We start from the raw sequence: 18,503 nt of genomic DNA on the forward strand, positions 1-18,503 counted from the left end.
TGGATTATATTAGAAAAACCATTGTTTCTAGGAATGCTGTAGTGGGGAGCTGCGGGCCTCTTCCCACAGCCCGGCTCATGGCTGCCCGGCTAGCTCAGTCGGTAGAGCATGAGACTCTTAATCTCAGGGTCGTGGGTTCAAGCCCCACGTTGGGCGCCATTCTGTAGTGGGAGCTGCTGGCTGCGTTTCTGCTGCCCCAGCTCCTGGTCCTGGCTAGCTTATGCCCCAAAATAACAACACACAAACTCTATTCATTTAAACACTGCCTGGCCCATTTCTATTCATGTGTGTAGCACCCCAAGGTGCGCTTACCGGGAAGATTCTAGCCTACGTCCATCCTGGGTTGGAGCTTCATCGCGCCTGCTCTGGAGAGGAGAGCATGGCGTCTGTCTCTCAGAGGAGCTGCCGTGCATCTGAGCTCACTTCCTCTTCCTCCCAGCATTCTGTTCTGTTTACTCCACCCACCTATGTTCTGTTCTGTTTACTCCACCCACCTATGTTCTAACCTATGAGGGCCAAGCAGTTTCTTTATTTGTAACCAATGACCTTCCTCCACTAGAATGCTGTTGAAGATGTGAGGCTGATGGCTGCTGCATAGAACAGCAGAAGCCTGGCTGGATTTTAAGGCAGCTACCTAGCTTGGCAACAGCCTAAGAAGGAGGTCCAAAGCCTACCAGGAGAGAAGAAAGGAAAACCTAGTGGGTAGGGCAGGACTCTGACTACATGTAGCTCCGGCCTATGCCAGTGGTCTCAAAGTCACAGGCAAATAGCTTTTTCATGAATTCATACTGCAATAGTTGGGCACCACATGTAGCACGAATTCTAGTTGGTCTTAATAATAAAAACCCAGAGTCAGGCTGGGCGATGGTGGCACACGCCTTTAATCCCAGCCCTCGGGAGGCAGAGGCAGGCGGATCTCTGTGAATTCGAGCCCAGCCTGGTCTACACGAGCTAGTTCCAGGACAGGCTCAAAAGCCACAGAGAAACCCTGTCTTGAAAAAATAAAAAAATAATAAAAAAAAAACAACCCAGAGTCAGATATAGGGGTTAATGCTGAAGATCAGAGAAGTAGAAAGGACAGCCACTAGAGCATTCTTTTACCTCTACCAATGCTTAGGCCAAAGGGGCAATCCTGTCTTCAGACTGTCTTCTCAGACTTCATCCTCAGACTGCAACTGTCTCCACCAAACCTCAGACTGCTCTGAACTCCTGTCTCCTTCCACCTTATATTTCTCTCTCCACCTCCCTAGTGCTGGGATTAAAGGTGTGTGATCCCAAATGCTGGGATTACCTTTGTTTCAGCTCTGTTTCTTTTTTAGACAGATTCAATCTTGTGTAGCCCAGGGTGATCTTGAACTAACAGATCGCTCTGCCTCTGTCTCCTGAGTCCTAGAATTAAAGGAGTATGCCACCACTCCCTGGCCTCTATGACTGACTAGTGTGGCTATGTCTGTACTCTGATCTTTAGACAAGCTTTATTGGTTAAAACATAAACAAAATATTACTACACATATGCATACAGCACACACACAAAGCAAAATAAATAAGTAATGCAGGAGCAAATAGAAAAGTGTTAAACTGATTTCCTTCTGACCTAGACTTGGCATCAGGCTCCAAGGCTACAGGTGAAGGAGTCTGCTCCAGCCCCACCTCACTGACTCATGTGAGTTGACTGCCGCCTGAGCTGTTCTTTGTGTCGTCCTGCCCACCCCACCCACAACTGTTGTTGGACCCTAGAGCCCAATTACCTAGGAGGAGTTGCCCCAAGAAGACACTCTCACACCGCAGTTGATGTAAAAGCATGAGGATTTAATTAATTCTGTTGTGACAGGTTCTTTCAGCATTTGAGAAGCCAGAAAGACCCCGAATACCTGGTGCAGGCTACTTTTAAAGCAAAAAGCCATAGAAACAAGGGGGAGGGGAAACTCGGGGTTCTTTTCCAACTATTGGGATGGGCTTATTCAAAGGGCTGCTAACAATAATTGGTCCGAGCCAGGGATGGAGGGCAGCTGCCAGATCAGGTGAGGTAAGAGGAAACATTTGAGGGTTAGTTTGACCCCTTTCCAGGGACTGAGTCAAAACATCAGGAACTGAGTCAACATCTTAAGGGTTATCTTGCCCCAATTTTAACAACTGAGTTCTGTCTGGAGAACATTCACAAAGACTCAGGGAGATGGAAAGTTTCTAACATTTCAGTATGTGTGTGGGTAATTGTTAGATTCCTGGTTACCAGGGGAAGGGGGAAAACACTAAGGCTGAGGGGCCTCAAAGTTATTTTAGAGTTCTACACTGTCTCTTAGTCCTGTGGCCATGGCGGGTTGACTCCAGGATCCCTGACTTATGTGTCATCCAGCTCACCCCGTCCACTTTGCCTCCCCCAGCTGTCTCTTAGCCCTAAGGCTAGGGCAGGTTGACTCTAGGATCCCTGACTTACGATTGTTTCCTGATGTATGGCCCCTGTGCAACTCAGTCCTACACAATAGAAAATAGGCTTCTCTGCTATCTCATTAATTGCACTAGAGTCCATGTCTCATGAACCTTAACTGCACTGAAGGATCTGTGGGCTGCTCTGGATAGGACTGCCATTCTCTTCAGCATTTTCTGGCTCACCTTTTGGATAAGGCCTCTGCTTTCCTTGCCCCTTGTAGAGCTGTGTAGTTCGATCTGTGTGCTGCCTGCCCCATTTTACTGAATTGCTCTTGTGCTCTCATCGCTTCCCGACTACCTGATCTACCTGTTCTGACTTCTGATGCTCTCCCACTTTCTCTGCTTGCAGTAGTCTATTCATTGTTTCCTCCAGAAAAAAAGTAACCATTTGTTAGCTCCTCCCTTTTCCGTCTGAAATCACAACTTCAGGGATAACACAGAAAGATGTCAGACAGTATTTTCCCCTCCTGTGTATTTTGCTAAAACAAAATTAAGACATTTGTCTTAATGTCAGTTATTATTTTAGCCAGCTCTTGTGGAAATGAGACATTCTTTAACTCTCAGACTCAAAGACCAAGAAAAACGTGTTAAGAGCCTTTCTAAGAATCCAAACAGCAGTGAAGTCTGCCTGAGATGTACTACCTTTATCTCATATTAAGGACAGATTTTTCTACAATAAAATGTATTTTATACTAAAAGTTTTTTTCAAAATAGAAAAGGAATAAAGACAAAGCTAGAAGGGTGAAGTGAACATGAGCAAGTTTACAAACAATAAAAACATACTTACTATATACATATACTCTTTAATTTTACCATAGTTAACCTTTAAAACTTATTAAAAATTCCTTAAATAGGCTGGGGGAAATTGATCACCAGTAGTGCTCTTTAAGAGGACTCAGGTTCAATTCTCAGCACCCACATGGCAGCTCACAACTCTGTAACTCCAGTTCCAAGGGACCTAACCTCTTATTTCTGTCCCTGTCGCTAATAATAGTTGGCACACTGGAAAAAGATAATTTTTCTAGAAGAAAATTTAAAATGATATTGTTATCTGATTTCTTCTGTGACTTTTCATTTATATCCCTGAATTAAAATCTAATATAATAACAAGATAATGGGACAAATATAGTTAATAATAACAGGAGTTATAATTATGTAGATATTTAAAGCTGATCATTCCTAAAGTCTGAACTAGCCACTCCTCATGAGGTCATAGCAATGCAATCAAACTAGTAAAAAGGAAAAATAAAATACTCCAAACAAAACATTGCATATAGTTCAAAGGACTGTAGACACATAGGGAAACATACATTCAACCTGGTCTGTTAAATTGATTGTTCCTCTCAGCTGCTATCTTTACTTCTTTAAGCCATACTGTTATTATTTCAAGACCGGATCTCATGTAGCTCAGGCTGACCTTGAACTCATCTTGTAGCTAAGGAAAACTTTGAACTTTCTAATCCTTCTGCCTCCAGTTCTAGAGCGCTAGGACTTGAACCCAGCATGAAAGGCAAGCACTCCAAAAATTGAGCTCCATATCTTAGCCACCATCTTAATTGCGGGGAGAGGAGGAGACAGGCTCTCCTGGAACTTGCAGTATAGACTAGGCTAGCTCAAACTCTAGAAACCCACCTGACTCTTCCTCCTGAGTGCTGGAATTAAAGGCATGCACCGCCTTGCCTATTTTCTTAATGATTTTAACTGTAAGGATATTAATACTATAATGTCAGATACAAAGAAAAAAACATCAGACTCAGGCTGTAATAGGTGGATTTATTTCTTGATGATTTTAGTAAGTGTTCCTCCTCCAATACTGCATTTCTGTCTATTCAGTCCGGTCTATTTCAGACAGCATTATTTAGACTTCCTAGCCTTGTGAGACAAAAAACATTTGGCCTTTGCCTCCACAAAATGTGACTATTTGGCCACTATGGGGACTGGTGAATAAACTTCCCAGAAAGAAAAGTCCACGTCTGTGTTAAAGATTCTGCAAGACCAACTGATTGAACATAGTGGTTATGGAGCGGTAAGGTAGTGCAGGCCAGAGTCAAGCTGTCTCGGGCATTGTTAGTGCTTCAGAAAGCCATTCCCTGCCCACCTGTTGCTGACCTAATACCCTGGACTATAAAAACCTCTAAAATGTGTTATAGGACAAAATCAAAAGTGCATTCTTGACAAACCACTAGCTTTCACCAATCCAAAAGCTGGAGAATATCACCAGGTAGCATCTGAAACTATAAAGGAGCTTTTCCTGCCTTTCTATGGCCTACCTGTGGGCACCATCAGTGTATTTGGACAAGCTTGATTTATGACTTTGTTCTGTTTTTAATGTTTATTTATTTATTTAGGTGCATTTATGTTTTTCCTGAATATAAATCTTTGTGAGAGGAGGTGTCTGATCCTTTCTAGACAGCTGTGAGTTGCCATGTGCATGCTTGGAAAATGAACGCAGGTCCTCTGGAACAGCAGCCAGTGCTCTTAACCACTGAGCCATCTCTCCAGCCCCAACTTTTTGTTCTGTAGTTAATATAGTCGCATAGAACCACTTCTACCGTGGAGCATGTCTTTTTCTTTTTTGACATTTTTACTTAGTTTTATTTTATCTGTATGGGTGTTTTGCCTGCATATATGTCTGTGCACCATGTGAGGCCAGAGGAAGATATTGGATCCCTGGACCTGGAGTTACAGATTATTGTGCACTGTCATGTGGGTGCTGGGAATGGAATAGGACCTCTGGAAGAGCAGCCAGCGCTCTTAATCACTAATCCATCTCTTCAGCCTGGACCATGTTCTTCAAAGCAAACTGAATTCATGTCCCTGAGTCATGGTACTTCAAATTTGACCACAGATAGCTCTCACTCCCTGTGAGATTAGAGCTTTATTTTTTTATCAACAAAACACATAGTAAAACACTATTTAGGACATTCAATAATTACCAGAGGTTCCTCTAGTCAAAATTTGGGTGAAACAAGTAAAATGCAATAATCATTTCAAATTGTCATTCTTTTTTTTGTTTTTTGGTTTTTTTTTGTTTTTGTTTTGTAGCTCTGGCTATCCTGGAACTCTCTGTAGACGAGGCTGGCCTCAGATTCAGAGGTCTGCTTGTCTCTGCCTCCCATAGTCCCAGCTATGTTGTCATTTCTTAACTTGAAATTAAGGGGTCTATTTCACTATACAGAGAAACCCTGTCTTGGGGAAAAAAAAAGTCTATTTCAGAATATATTCTTTAAATATACTCCTTCATTCAAAAAGTGGCCTTGAAATTTCTTTAAGTATTTGTAGCAACTTCTAATTTAAGCCTTTTAAAAACTAAGGTGATGGTTAACCCATTGCCTAACTGAAGATAATCTGGATTTTTTTTTTTTTCAAGACAGGGTTTCTTTGTGGCTTTGGAGCCTGTCCTGGAACTAGCTCTGTAGACCAGGTGGTCTCGAACTCACAGAGATCCGCCTGCCTCTGCCTCCCGAGTGCTGGGATTAAAGGCGTGCGCCACCATCGCCCGGCTGGATTTTTTTACTGTATAGAAACAGAAGAAAGTCCTAAATCAAGAAGATCTTGATTGGTCAAATTTCAGTTGTAAAATATTTATATAAAATGATTGCAAAATCAACTTATCTCCTTTTAAATTCAGGTCCTGCAGTAGACTGGTGGGCACTTGGAGTCTGCTTGTTTGAATTTCTAACTGGAATTCCCCCTTTTAATGATGAAACTCCACAGCAAGTATTCCAGAATATTTTAAAAAGAGGTGATTCTCATTTTTTTCTCTATTAAGATAGAGTCAGAGTTGGAGGATGTAGCTCAGTTGTAAAACACTTGTCTAGCATACCCAAGACCCCATACATAGAACAAAACAATCCATTTATCTTTATTATTTGGGAATGATTAACAAACCTGTTTAATAAAAGTATTTTTTAAGATTTATTTTATTATTATGTTCTGGTATTTATTACATTATTCTGGTATTTATTATTCTGGTATTTATTACATGTTCTGGTATTGTGAGCCACCATGTGGTTGCTGAGAATTGAACTCGGGACCTCTAGAAGAGCAGCCAGTTCTCTTAACATCTAAGCCATCTCTCTAGCCCCCTAATACAGGTATTTTAATATAAAATTAAGGAGACAGAGAGGTATGAAAATAAGAGGCATTCAAAACAAAGTTAGATACACCCAGATTATGGGTGTCAGCTTCTCCAAGGTTTGCAGAAAGTAAGACATACCCAAGTGTGGATCCCCAAGGGAAAATCAAATAATTTTACTTATATATGTGTATCTGTAGATATCCCTTGGCCAGAAGGTGAAGAAAAGCTATCTGATGATGCTCAAAGTGCAGTGGAAATGCTGTTAACCATTGATGATACAAAGAGAGCTGGAATGAAAGGTAAGGTTTTTTTGTCAATGAACTATTTTACACTTGCTTGGTTCCAGGTAGTAATTATAACATCAAGTTCTAGTACAATAATCTGACTGCTCAATGGTAAAAAGATAGTTTCTTGAGATAATGCATTTGTATATTTATCTTTAATTTAAACTCAATGCAGTGTAGTCACAACTCACACACTCAATTTTGTAACCTTCCATGAGGCACCAGAAACCATATTGTATCGTATCTTGGGTTTTCTATACCTGATAGTCAACTATCTATAAGTTTAGCACATCTATGAATATCCTGTTGTGTATTTTTTTTTATTGTTTAATTTCTGATTCCATTACAAAGCATTCCATCCCAGGTTGCCTCAAATAAGACTTATTCAGTACATTATGAACCATTCGGGGGCTTTTTTTAATGCTTGGGTATATATACTTGATCCTACCTTTGAAACTGAAGTAAATCTCATTGACAGCAGCCTTAAAATAATTTTTCTTAATGTTAAGGATATGGCTAAGATATGAAGGTCATGCTTACTTTGTGTCAGGCCCCAGGGTCACTCTTCAGCACCTAAAAACTTCAACATTTTTATTGTAATATAGACAAATAAGCATTGTGCCCAAAAATGCATTTCTATATGAAGCAGAGGATATGCAAAAGAATGAACTTTGAAAATAAGTCATGTCAGATGGAGAAATGATCATCAGGCCAAAGCACTTGCTACACAGCCTGAGTTCAATTCCCAGAAGCAACTCATCAAAATTGTCCTCTGACCTTTACTCACATGCCATGGCACCTGTGCCCATGTTCACATGCAATTTCGCAATTTGTGTGTGTGTGTGTGTGTGAGAGAGAGAGAGAGAGAGAGAGAGAGAGAGAGAGAGAGAGAGAGAGAGGAGAGGAGAGGAGAGTATTACTTGAATCAGCTTTTACGTACCTTTTCATAAGTTTGGGATCTAGAGAGATGACTCCGCAGTTACAAGTACTTGCTGTTCTTCTAGGATCTAAGTTTGGTACCCAACACCACCGACTGGCTCACAACATGCACCTTCCAATTCCAGGGCAAACAACACCCTTCTCGGTTTTCATGATTACTTGTGAACAAACATAAGGCAGACAAGTAAACACACTCACAAATGAATAAATATCAATAGTTACTGGTTTAACTAAACCTATTGAATGTGAATGTTGCTCTGGTCCTGGGGCCACCCAGGGGATGAGCTACTCAAATCTCTCTCATTGTGGGACTTACTTTAAAATATTTCCTTAAGCAAATAGTTGTTAACGTAATACCAAGTAGGCATAAGTACTATGAAGAAAAATAAAGCAGAGTGGGCAGATACAAAGTGAGTCCTAGAGACAAATTTGCTTAGAGTTCTTGGGAACACCTCTTTAAGGGATGAGATTGAGCAGAATCCTGTGTAAAGTAAACTTGTACATACCTGACCACTCCCCTTGGGCTTTTTCAAAATTGCAATAATTAAGCCACATTTAACACTAGAAATCCCATATTTGAGCTCCAAAGAGTATACATTGTTATTTGGACATTTTGCATCCTTCAAATGTTATTTTTAATACATCTAAGTATCTGAATGTTACATATTGGTTAGGTTGCTATTATAAAATGCTATCTTAGCTAGATATGGTTTAACACATGTTCAGTATCAGCACTTGGGAGACAGGGAAAGGCAGATCTCTGTGACTTCCACACCAGCCAGGCTATATAACGGGACCCTGTCTCAAAAAATAACTAGCTAACTAATAATAATAAAGTATTTAAAATAAGCAGGGGAGATGGCTCAGTAGATAAAGAATTTTCTATGGAAGGATGAGGACCAGTGTTTGGATCCCCAGAACCCACATAAAATTGGGATGTAGTAGCACACATGTGTGATCCCAATGTGTCTACATAAGTTGGGAGGCAAAGACTAAGAACTCTCAAATGCTCAATGAGCTAGCTAGTCTGAGACACAAAGAAGCAAATAAAATAACCTATATGTTTATAAAAAAAAAGAGTAGAAGATTTGGACTTGACAGCAAAGGTTGTCTACTGACCAACACCCATGTACTATAGCTGCACAGGCTTCTACTCACATACAAACTTGCACTTACACATTATACATACATGCCAAACGCAATAAAAAATAATAAAACACTATCATTTGAGGGGAGCTAGGGTCATTATCCCTTTAACTTTCATTGAATACCTATGACATACTAGGCATTGCCTTGTAAATACAGACTTTAAGTAAAGAGGTTGCTGAGATAGCTCAGCAGACAGAGGCACGAGCAGAGGCAAAGCATCCCAGGGATCTCATTAAAAGGCTCTAGAGGGACTGGAGAGTGGTTCAGTGATCACGAGCCACTGTTTTTGTTGCTAGGGGACCTGAGTTCAGTTACTCTCATGCACAGTATTCTATCATGGGGATGGAGAGATGCATCAGCCATTAAGAACAATTGCTGCTCTTGCAGAAGAAGCCAGTTAGGTTCCCTGCACCCACATGATGACTTTACAACCTTCTTCAACTCCAGTTCTAAGGAATATGATGCCCTCTTCTTACCTCATTGGATACCAGGCATACATGTGGTTCACATACATACATGCAGGAAAATACTTAAACATGTAAAAAAATTTAATTTTAGAGATTAGGTCTTACTATGTTATCTGTGATTGACCTGGAACTCAATATGTGGACCAGGCCAGCATTGAACTCAAGAAATCTATTTCTTCCAAGTTCTGGAAATAAAGGCATACAACACCAGGTCCAGATAAAAAATAAATATTTTTATAAATGTTGAAGAAAAAGCATATCTGCTTAAAGCACATTTGAGGCTAAAAATTCTAACTTAGTAGGGAAGAAAATAGACAAAATTAGAAAATGTATGAAACTTAAGATTCTTTTTTCTGGCTACACTGGTAATAACAATACTTTTAAGAAATGAAAGTTTCGAATACAAGAACACATCAGAAAAATCATCCACCATGACCAAGTAGGCTTCCTTCCAGAGATTTAAGAATAGTTCAACATACAAAAATCTATCAATGTAATACACCATATAAACCAACTGAAAGAAAAAAAAACACATGATCATCTCATTAGATGCAGGAAAAAGCCTTTGACAAAATACAACACCCCTTCATGATAAAGATCTTAGAGAAGCAGGGATACAAGGAGCATACCTAAACATAATAAAGGCAGTATACAGCAAGCCTACAGCTAACATCTAACTAAATGGAGAGAAACTCAAAGCGATCTACAAATTGGAAAGGAAGAAGTCAAACTTTCACTGTTTGCTGATGATATGATAGTATACTTAAGGTACCCCAAAAATTCTACCAGGGAACTCCTACAACTGAAAAACACCTTCAGTAATATAGCAGGATACAAGATTAACTTAAAAAAAAAAAAAAAAAAAAAACAGTAGCACTCCTATATACGGAAGATAAACGGGTTGAAAAAGAAATCAGAGAAACGTTACACTTTACATTAGCCACAAATAACATAAAATATCTTGGGGTAGCTCTAACCAAACAAGTGAAAGATTTGTATGACAAGAATTTTAAATCTTTGAAGAAAGAAATCCAAGAAGACATCAGAAAATGGAAAGATATCCCATGCTCTTAGATAAATAGGATTAACATAGTAAAAATGGCGCTCATACCTAAAGCAATCTACAGATTCAGTGCAATGCCCATCAAAATCCCAGCAAAATTCTTCACAGACCTTGAAAAATAGTACTCAACTTCTTATGGAAAAACAAAAAACCCAGGATAGCTAAAACAATCCTGTACAATAAAGGAACTTCTAGAGGCATCACAATCCCTGACTTCAAACTCTACAACAGAGCTACAATAATGAAAACAGCCTGGTATTTTTGACAGGAAGATCAATGAAATCAAATTGAAGACCCAGATTTCAACCCACACACCTATCAACACTTGATTTTTGACAAAGAGGCTAAAATTATAAAATGGAAAAAAGAAAGCATATTCAACAAATGGTGCTGGCATAACTGGATATCAACATGTAGAGGATTGAAAATAGATACATATCTGTTGCCATGCACAAAACTCAAGTCCAATGGATCAAAGACCTCAACATAAAGCCAACCACACTGAACTTCATAGAAGAAAAAGTGGAAAGTACACTCAAACGCATTGGCACAGGAGACCACTTCCTAAATATAACTCCAGTAGCACAGACACTGAGAGCAAAAATAAATGGGACCTCATGAAACTGAGAAGCTTCTGTAAAGCAAAGGACATGGTCAACAAGACAAAATGGCAGCCTACAGAATGGAAAAAGATCTTCACCAACCCCACATCGACAGAGGGCTGATTTCCAAAATATACAAAGAACTCAAGAAATTTGACATCAAAAGAAAAAATAATCTAATAAAAATGGGGTACAGACTTTAATAGAGAACTCTCAAAAGGTGAATCTCAGATGACTGAAAGACACTTATGGAAATGTTCAACATCCTTAGCCATCAGAGAAATGCAAATCAAAACAACTCTGAAATTTTTATTTCTTACATCTGTCAGAATGGCCAAGATCAAAAACACTGATGACAATGTATGCTCGAGAGAATGTGGGGTAATGGAAACACTCCTCCATTGATGGTGGGAGTACAGTCACTTTGGATCAGTATGACGATTTCTCGGAAAATTAGGAGTCAATCTACCTCAAGATCCAGCAATACTACTTTTAGGCATCTATCCAAAGGATGCTCAATCACACCACAAAGACATTTGCTCACCTATGTCCATAGCAGCATTATTTGTAATAGCCAGAACCTGGAAACAACTTAGATGTCCTTCAACTGAAGAATGGATAAGGAAAATGTACTACTCAGTGGTAAAAAATGATGACATTTTGAAGTTTGCAGGCAAATGGATGGAACTAGAAAAAACCATACTGAATGAGCTAACCCAGACCCAGAAGACAAATATATGTACTCACTCATAGGTGACTTTTAGACATAAAGCAAAGAATAGCCAGCCCAAGAACCTAGACAACAAAGACCCTAAGAGAGAAATACATGGATCTGCCTAGGAAGGAGAAAAAGACAAGATCTCCTGAGTAAATTAGGAGCATGGGAGGTGGGCGGGGGAGGGGTGGATAAGGGGTTGGGAAAAGGTGGAAAGGGAGAGGGTAGGAAGGAAGGGGAGTAGGGAAAATGTATAGCTCAATTAGAAACAATAAATTATTAGAAAAAAATGAAAGTTTCCAAAATCAGGCTCCACTGTTGCTACTGGCTAGAAGATTTTCTTATAACCTTACTTTTTGGGGGGCATATAGTATATAACTATTTTCTGAAATAATTTTTCAACTTTCAAGTCAAGTGTTATGGGGTTGTCTTACATACTGCAGAATATTTAACAGAATAGCCGGTCTCTACTCAACAGATGCTTCTGTTGAGTATACAGTTATAACACCAAAACAGTATCTCAGACAATGCCAATATTCTGTACAGGAAAAAGCCACCCTGGTTGAGAACCATCATACAAAATAACTTTTAAATGTATCTGTTCTTAGGTACTTATTTTAAAGAAGTGAAAATTATTTTTGCAACTGTATCCCTTTTTCTATTCTTTTTTCTTTCCCTCCCTACATCCCTCATATTTTTTGCAGACAGTCTCATTATAGCCTAGAAGTCCCTTACATAGTCTCCTGTTCTTTCTCATCTCCTAAGTGCCAGGATTACAGGTGTATGAGACCAAGAAACTCCTATCATCCATGTTGGCCCTGAACTTAAAGCAGTCCTTGTTCAGACTCATGCCTGGCTCCTACCAGTCTTTTAGTTTAGAGGAAAAACAATTTATAGGCATATAAGTCTCCTAAATCAAGATTCCCAATATAAATACTCTGTGTAGACATCCTCCAAGATTCTCCTTAAAAGTATATACTTTTTTTGGTTTTATTTACTTACTGCCTTGTCACTTCTTAATTTACTAACATTTGTACTGTTGCTTTAAAAGGTAAAGGGTTGGGGCTGGAGAGATGGCTCAGAGGTTAAGAGAGGTCCTGAGTTCAATTCCCAGCAACCAACCACATGGTGGCTCACAATCATCTGTAATGAGATCTGGTGCCCTCTTCTAGCTTGCAGGTATACATGCAGATGGTACACTTTATATATAATAAATCTTTTAAAAATAAATTTAAAAAAGGGAAAGGGTTGAAAACTGGACATGGTGGCTCCTCCCTATAATCTCAGCACTTAGGAAGGAGCCTGCAACAGGATTGCTGTGAGTTTAAAGCCAGCTTAGCTCCATAGTTTGAAAAAGAAAAGTGAGGAGTTGGTTGGGGTTGGAGGTGTAGCCCACAGTAGACACTTGCACAGCGAATGCAAGGCCACAGTTCAATCACTGCAAAGAAACCATGAAGGTTAGGGAAAAGGGAGCTTATTTCTAGCAACAAAATATCACAGTTTAGTCAAACAAGCGAACATGGTTTTATTTTAGTAGGTAGAAGTAATTAAAACCAACGGAGCCAGGTATTTTGGTGCACACCTTTAATCTCAGTACTCCGGAGGCAGAGGCAGGCATAGTTTGAGGCCAACCTGGTCTATATAGAGACCTGTTCCAGGATAGCCAAGACTACATAACAAAACAAAACAATAAGTTGAAGAATTGGAAATCTTATAAGCAGGAGTGCTGTGATGGAAAGATTCTAGATGTACCTGTAATGCTAGCTAGTAAACTCTAAAGATGTAACAGTGGAACCAAGTAAATCGAAGAATATGGAGAGAATGTGTGAGAAATGTCATCAAAGACTAGAACCAAGCCATGGTGGTCCATGCCAGGAAACCCAGCACTTATAAGACTAAGGAAGAGGACTGTAAAAACTTTCAGCTTGGGCTACACAGTGAGTTCCAGGATAGCCTGGGCTACTGAGACCTTATCTCAGACACATAAACAAGACCAAAAACAAAGGGACAGTAAGTTAAATATATAGCCAATCATCACCAGTGTATATGTGGAATCAGCATGAAGGAAGATAAGTATTCAAAGCAAAGAGTAAAAGATGAATTTTCTGGTGCTTAAAGACTGTCATGTGACAGGTGGGTGAAGAGGTGAAATGAACTGGAGCATTAGTCAGATGAGCTCCAACGGTAGTGAAGAAGTAAGCCAAACCGTCTGCAAATGAGGGAGCATGTGAAGCTGATGGCATCAAGAAAGATCCACTTCCTTCCTCTTCCCCCTGCCCCACACTGGAACCATGGAGACTGTACCAGAGAAGAAAAAGGAGGTTCCTGTTGTGCCAGAAACCCTTAAGAAAACGTGAAGGAATTTTGCAGAGTTGAAGGAGAAGCACCTTTGGAAGAAGACTGCCCTGAAGTCACTGCAAAGGGCCTAGAGGAAGCTCATCTATGAGAAGACAAAGCACTATCACAAGGAGTAAACAGAGATTTGCATGGCTAGGATGGCAAGGCAAGCTGGGAACTTCAACATGCCAGCAGAACCGAAGCTGGCACTTGTCATCAGAATCCGAAGAAACCCTGTCTCAAAAAAACCAAAAAAAAAAAAAAAAAGAAAAAAAAAAAAAAGCCGGGCGGTGGTGGCGCACGCCTTTAATCCCAGCACTTGGGAGGCAGAGGCAGGCGGATCTCTGTGAGTTCGAGACCAGCCTGGTCTACAAGAGCTAGTTCCAGGACAGGCTCCAAAACCACAGAGAAACCCTGTCTCGAAAAACAAAAAAAAAAAAAACAAACAAAAAAACAAACAGAATCCGAGGTATCAGAGGTGTAAAGCCCAAAGGTGTGCAAGGTGTTGCAGCTTCCCCGTCTTCTGCAGATCTTCAATGGCACCTTTGTTAAGCTCAACAAGGCTTCAGTTAACATGCTGAGGATTGTGGAACCATATATTGCAAGGGGGTACCCCAATCTGAAGTCAGTAAATGAGCTCATCTACAAATGTAGCTATAGCAAAATTAATAAGAAGAGAATTGTCTTGACAGATAATTCCTTGATTGCTCAATCTCTTGGTAAATATGGCATCATCTGCATGGAGGATCTAATTCATGAGATCTATACAGTTGGAAAAATGCTTCAAGGAAGCAAATAACTTCCTGTGGCCCTTCAAATTATCTTCTCCATGAGGTGGTGAAGAAAAAGACAACTCATTTTGTGGAAGACAAGATAAACAGGCTTATTAGACGGATGAACTAAGGAGTCGCCCATGGTATTTTTGTAATATGGTCAGTTAATAACAGTCACAGCTTGGCAAACTGAAAAAAAAAAGAAAGAGCCACTTCTACTAAGGTCATTTATTCACTCGCTAGACAAATAGAAACCAGGCACCTACCAGGTGATATGCAAAATGATACAGTGTAAAATACGTAGTCTAATAGGGAGACAAACATTAAACAAAGCAGCGAAATTTGGTATAATAGAATAGGGCAAGATACTTTTAAATGATGGTGTCCTAATATTGTTTTTGGTGGTTTTTTTTTTTTTACATATTTCCCCTTAAGAACTGAAACATCATCCTCTCTTCAGTGAAGTGGACTGGGAAAATCTGCAACATCAAACAATGCCTTTCGTACCACAGCCAGATGACGAAACAGATACATCCTATTTTGAAGCCAGGAATACTGCTCAGCATCTGACCATATCTGGGTTTAGTCTGTAGAACATACATATCATTTTGATCTAATCTTGTAATATAGAATTAAGTTTTGCAATATTATGTTCAATACTAGATTGACCTAACAGGAGAGAAGTCACTATCGTGCCTAGGCTAATGAACTTTCAATTAAGGAATACAACAGCTTTTACGAAATTAAAATACTATGAGAAATATATGTAATTTATCTTTACCATAACCTGGATATAAATCATCACAGCTTTCTTCATCTTATTGTCTTATTTATTAGCTGCACTTTATGAAGACTAACGTATCAATAAACTAAAACACCACTACTCAATACAGAGGGAATGAGCCATAAGCTTCTATGCAGATTTCATTGTTCTGTTCACTTCAATGTTAATATCAAACAAATAAAAAAGGACTATTTCATTTAAATTTATTTGTACATGGTTGCCTGCAAAACTGTGGTCTCAAGGCAGTCATACAAGACAATACATGACTGTCAATATCAGACATTGAGCCAGACACGCAAGCCAGAAGCCCCCATATTCAGGAGACAGATGCAAGACAGAAATATAACTGCAATTTCAAAACTAAGGCCAGCCTGGTCTGTCTCTGAGCTGGAGGCCATTCAGGACTACATAGTGAGACCCTGTCTTGTAAAACTTAAAAAAAAAAAAAAAGCTAGAAAACTTTGCAGAATGCAGCCTATTCAAAAGAACTAAGATTTTAAGGGTTTACCTTACCTTCCTAGTGATAGAATTTTGCTACCTGACTGCTTTTGGTGCTCTCTTCTATAATTCCTGTTTGTTTAAGAGTTCTGGAAAGGTTGGGTGTTTTAGTAGCTTGTTCAGTTTTATCAGAGAAAGATAGTAATAATCTACTTTTGTTTAATAGCTGTTAACTAATGATTGTCAGCATCACTCTTTTTGAAGAATACTAAGAATCAGCTAAACTGAGACTTTTAGCATTTCCCTAGAAGAACGAAATTACAATTTAAATGTACCATAGGTAGGTTTTGTTAATAACCTTTTGCACACTGACTTTAGTGTTTCTACTTTACCACCTAGTCACCGCTCAGCTATAATGTAGTTTGCAAAGATGAGACAAGCCTATATCTGTTACAATAAAAGACACAGCATAATTGGTGCTGGGTATTGAATCCTTGGGCTAAAGGTTTTACTCTGCCTATTTTATAATGACTACTTAATTTTCCAGTTACCCTTTTAAATAAAGATATTCAAAATAGTTACTACAACTTCATTTAAAGTGAGTCACACTTTTCAGGTGACAGCATATTCTATAGGCTATTTACTCAATCTATAGTCCTTTTATAATGTTTTCAAGTAGTAGAAAAAAAGCCTTTGGAATCTAAACCTGGTTAAACAATTGTGCTGCCACGGACAGGTTAATATTGAGCACTAATATATTGGTGATTGATATAATTACTTTGGAGGCTGAAGGTAGAGAATACTTACCTAGTATGCATAGGACCTTGGCTTCAAGCTCCAGTAACACACATACTTACTTTGTAGAATTAGAATAAGCAGAGTCAGATTAACAAACTAGGGGTCCAAGGAAGTCTGGCCTCTAAGAACTCTGGATCCCAGTTAGTTAAAAATGAGTCTGCAGAAGCAAACCGCTAATGGCTTCTTAAAGCAAATCACTGGACAGTTGGTTACAGTAAAATTTAATTCTGCTGTGGACTACTGAGAGGTCCTGACCTCCTTGGGACTACATGAATAAAGCACTGGACTAGACAAAAAAGTGTGTCAACAGATGGATGAATAAACATAGGGATACATTTATTAAAGCAAACAATATGTTATATGTAAGTACACAGAAGAGAAACATTTCTTTCCATAAATGCATTTTTTATAAAATGTTTTTTCTACTTTTTGGTTCTCATAAATTGGCCTGTTTCCATAGTAGTTGGTGGTGTTTTTCATTGACAGTGAGTCATAAACACTTTGCACATTTATGTTTTATTTTGCCTGTCTGTACAGAATGTAAAGAATAAAAAATAATAAAAGAGAAGTATTTCTTCTTTCACGATTATTTAACCTAAGGTTCCAACAGTGTTGTTTCTTTTGGTTGTGTGATGGATTCAGTGAGAATGGTCCCCATAGGCGCACGTTTGAATACTTGGTCCCTGGTTGGTGGAACTGTTTGGGAAGGAGAGTTAGTATGTCACTGGGGTGAGCACTAAGGTTTCAAAAGACTCAGGTCACTCCCAGTGTGCTCTCTGCCCCTACTTGTGGTTAAGATATGAATGCTCAGATGCTGCCTGCTACCTCTGCTCCACCATCATGAATTCTACCCCTCTGAAACCATAGGCCCCAAATAAAGTGTTTTTTAATAAGTTATCTTGGTCATATTGTCTTAATCACAGCAATAGAAAAATAACTAATTCAGATCACCTACTTATTCAACTGACTAAATGAGATATACATAAATGAGTATTTAAAACACTGGCTGGATAGTAGTGGCACACACCTTTAATTCCAGCACTCAGGAGACAGAAGCAGGTGGATCTCTGTGAGTTCAAGGCCAGCCTGGTCTACAGAGTGAGTTCCAGGACAGACTCAAAAGCTACAAAAAAAATCCTGTCTTGAAAAACCAAAAGAGTAAAAAATGAAAAGAATCAAACATTCAGGAAAACAAAAACTAGGGCCAGCAAGAAGGTTCAGTGAGTAAAGGCACTTGCCACCAATCCTGACCACGGTCAGTCTCCAGGAACCACACAATGGGAGGAGAGGACTGCAAGGCACTTGCCACCAATCCTGACCACGGTCAGTCTCCAGGAACCACACAGTGGGTGGAGATAATTGCAAACTATTTACTGACCTCCATATGTTTGTTACGGCATGGACACATGCACTCTGAAAAACACTAAAACCTAAAGCATTACAAAATTGGACTTAATTCTAGTAGAGAAGACAGGGGCCTTATCTTAGGGTTTCTATGGATGTGATGAATCAAAAAGCAAGTTAGAGAGGAAAGGGCTTATTTGGCTTACACTTCCATATCACTGTTAATCATCAAAGGAAGTCAGGACAGGAACTCAAGAGCAGGAACCTGGAGGCAGGAACTAATATAGAGGCCATGGAGGGGT

At 39.4% G+C, this 18,503-nt stretch overlaps 1 protein-coding gene, 1 non-coding gene and 1 pseudogene across 2 annotated transcripts in view; all 3 read left to right on the forward strand.

Annotated features, from left to right (window-relative positions):
- Positions 1–17,430, forward strand: part of Mastl (microtubule associated serine/threonine kinase like) — a 48,080-nt gene extending 30,650 nt beyond the window's left edge. The window contains exons 10-12 of the mRNA XM_057788097.1: positions 6,059–6,172; positions 6,706–6,807; positions 15,273–17,430. Coding sequence (XP_057644080.1) covers positions 6,059–6,172; positions 6,706–6,807; positions 15,273–15,430 — 374 coding nt within the window. The 3' untranslated portion in view covers positions 15,431–17,430. The remainder of the gene's footprint in view (positions 1–6,058; positions 6,173–6,705; positions 6,808–15,272) is intronic.
- On the forward strand, positions 84–156 carry Trnak-cuu (transfer RNA lysine (anticodon CUU)). The gene has a single exon. It is a non-coding gene; the product is annotated as a tRNA-Lys (tRNA).
- LOC130886187 (60S ribosomal protein L7-like) lies at positions 14,019–14,967 on the forward strand (annotated as a pseudogene).
- Positions 17,431–18,503: the final 1,073 nt, after the last annotated feature.

This window comes from Chionomys nivalis, chromosome 13 (assembly GCF_950005125.1).
Source record: "Chionomys nivalis chromosome 13, mChiNiv1.1, whole genome shotgun sequence".
Classification (NCBI taxonomy): Eukaryota; Metazoa; Chordata; class Mammalia; order Rodentia; family Cricetidae; genus Chionomys; species Chionomys nivalis.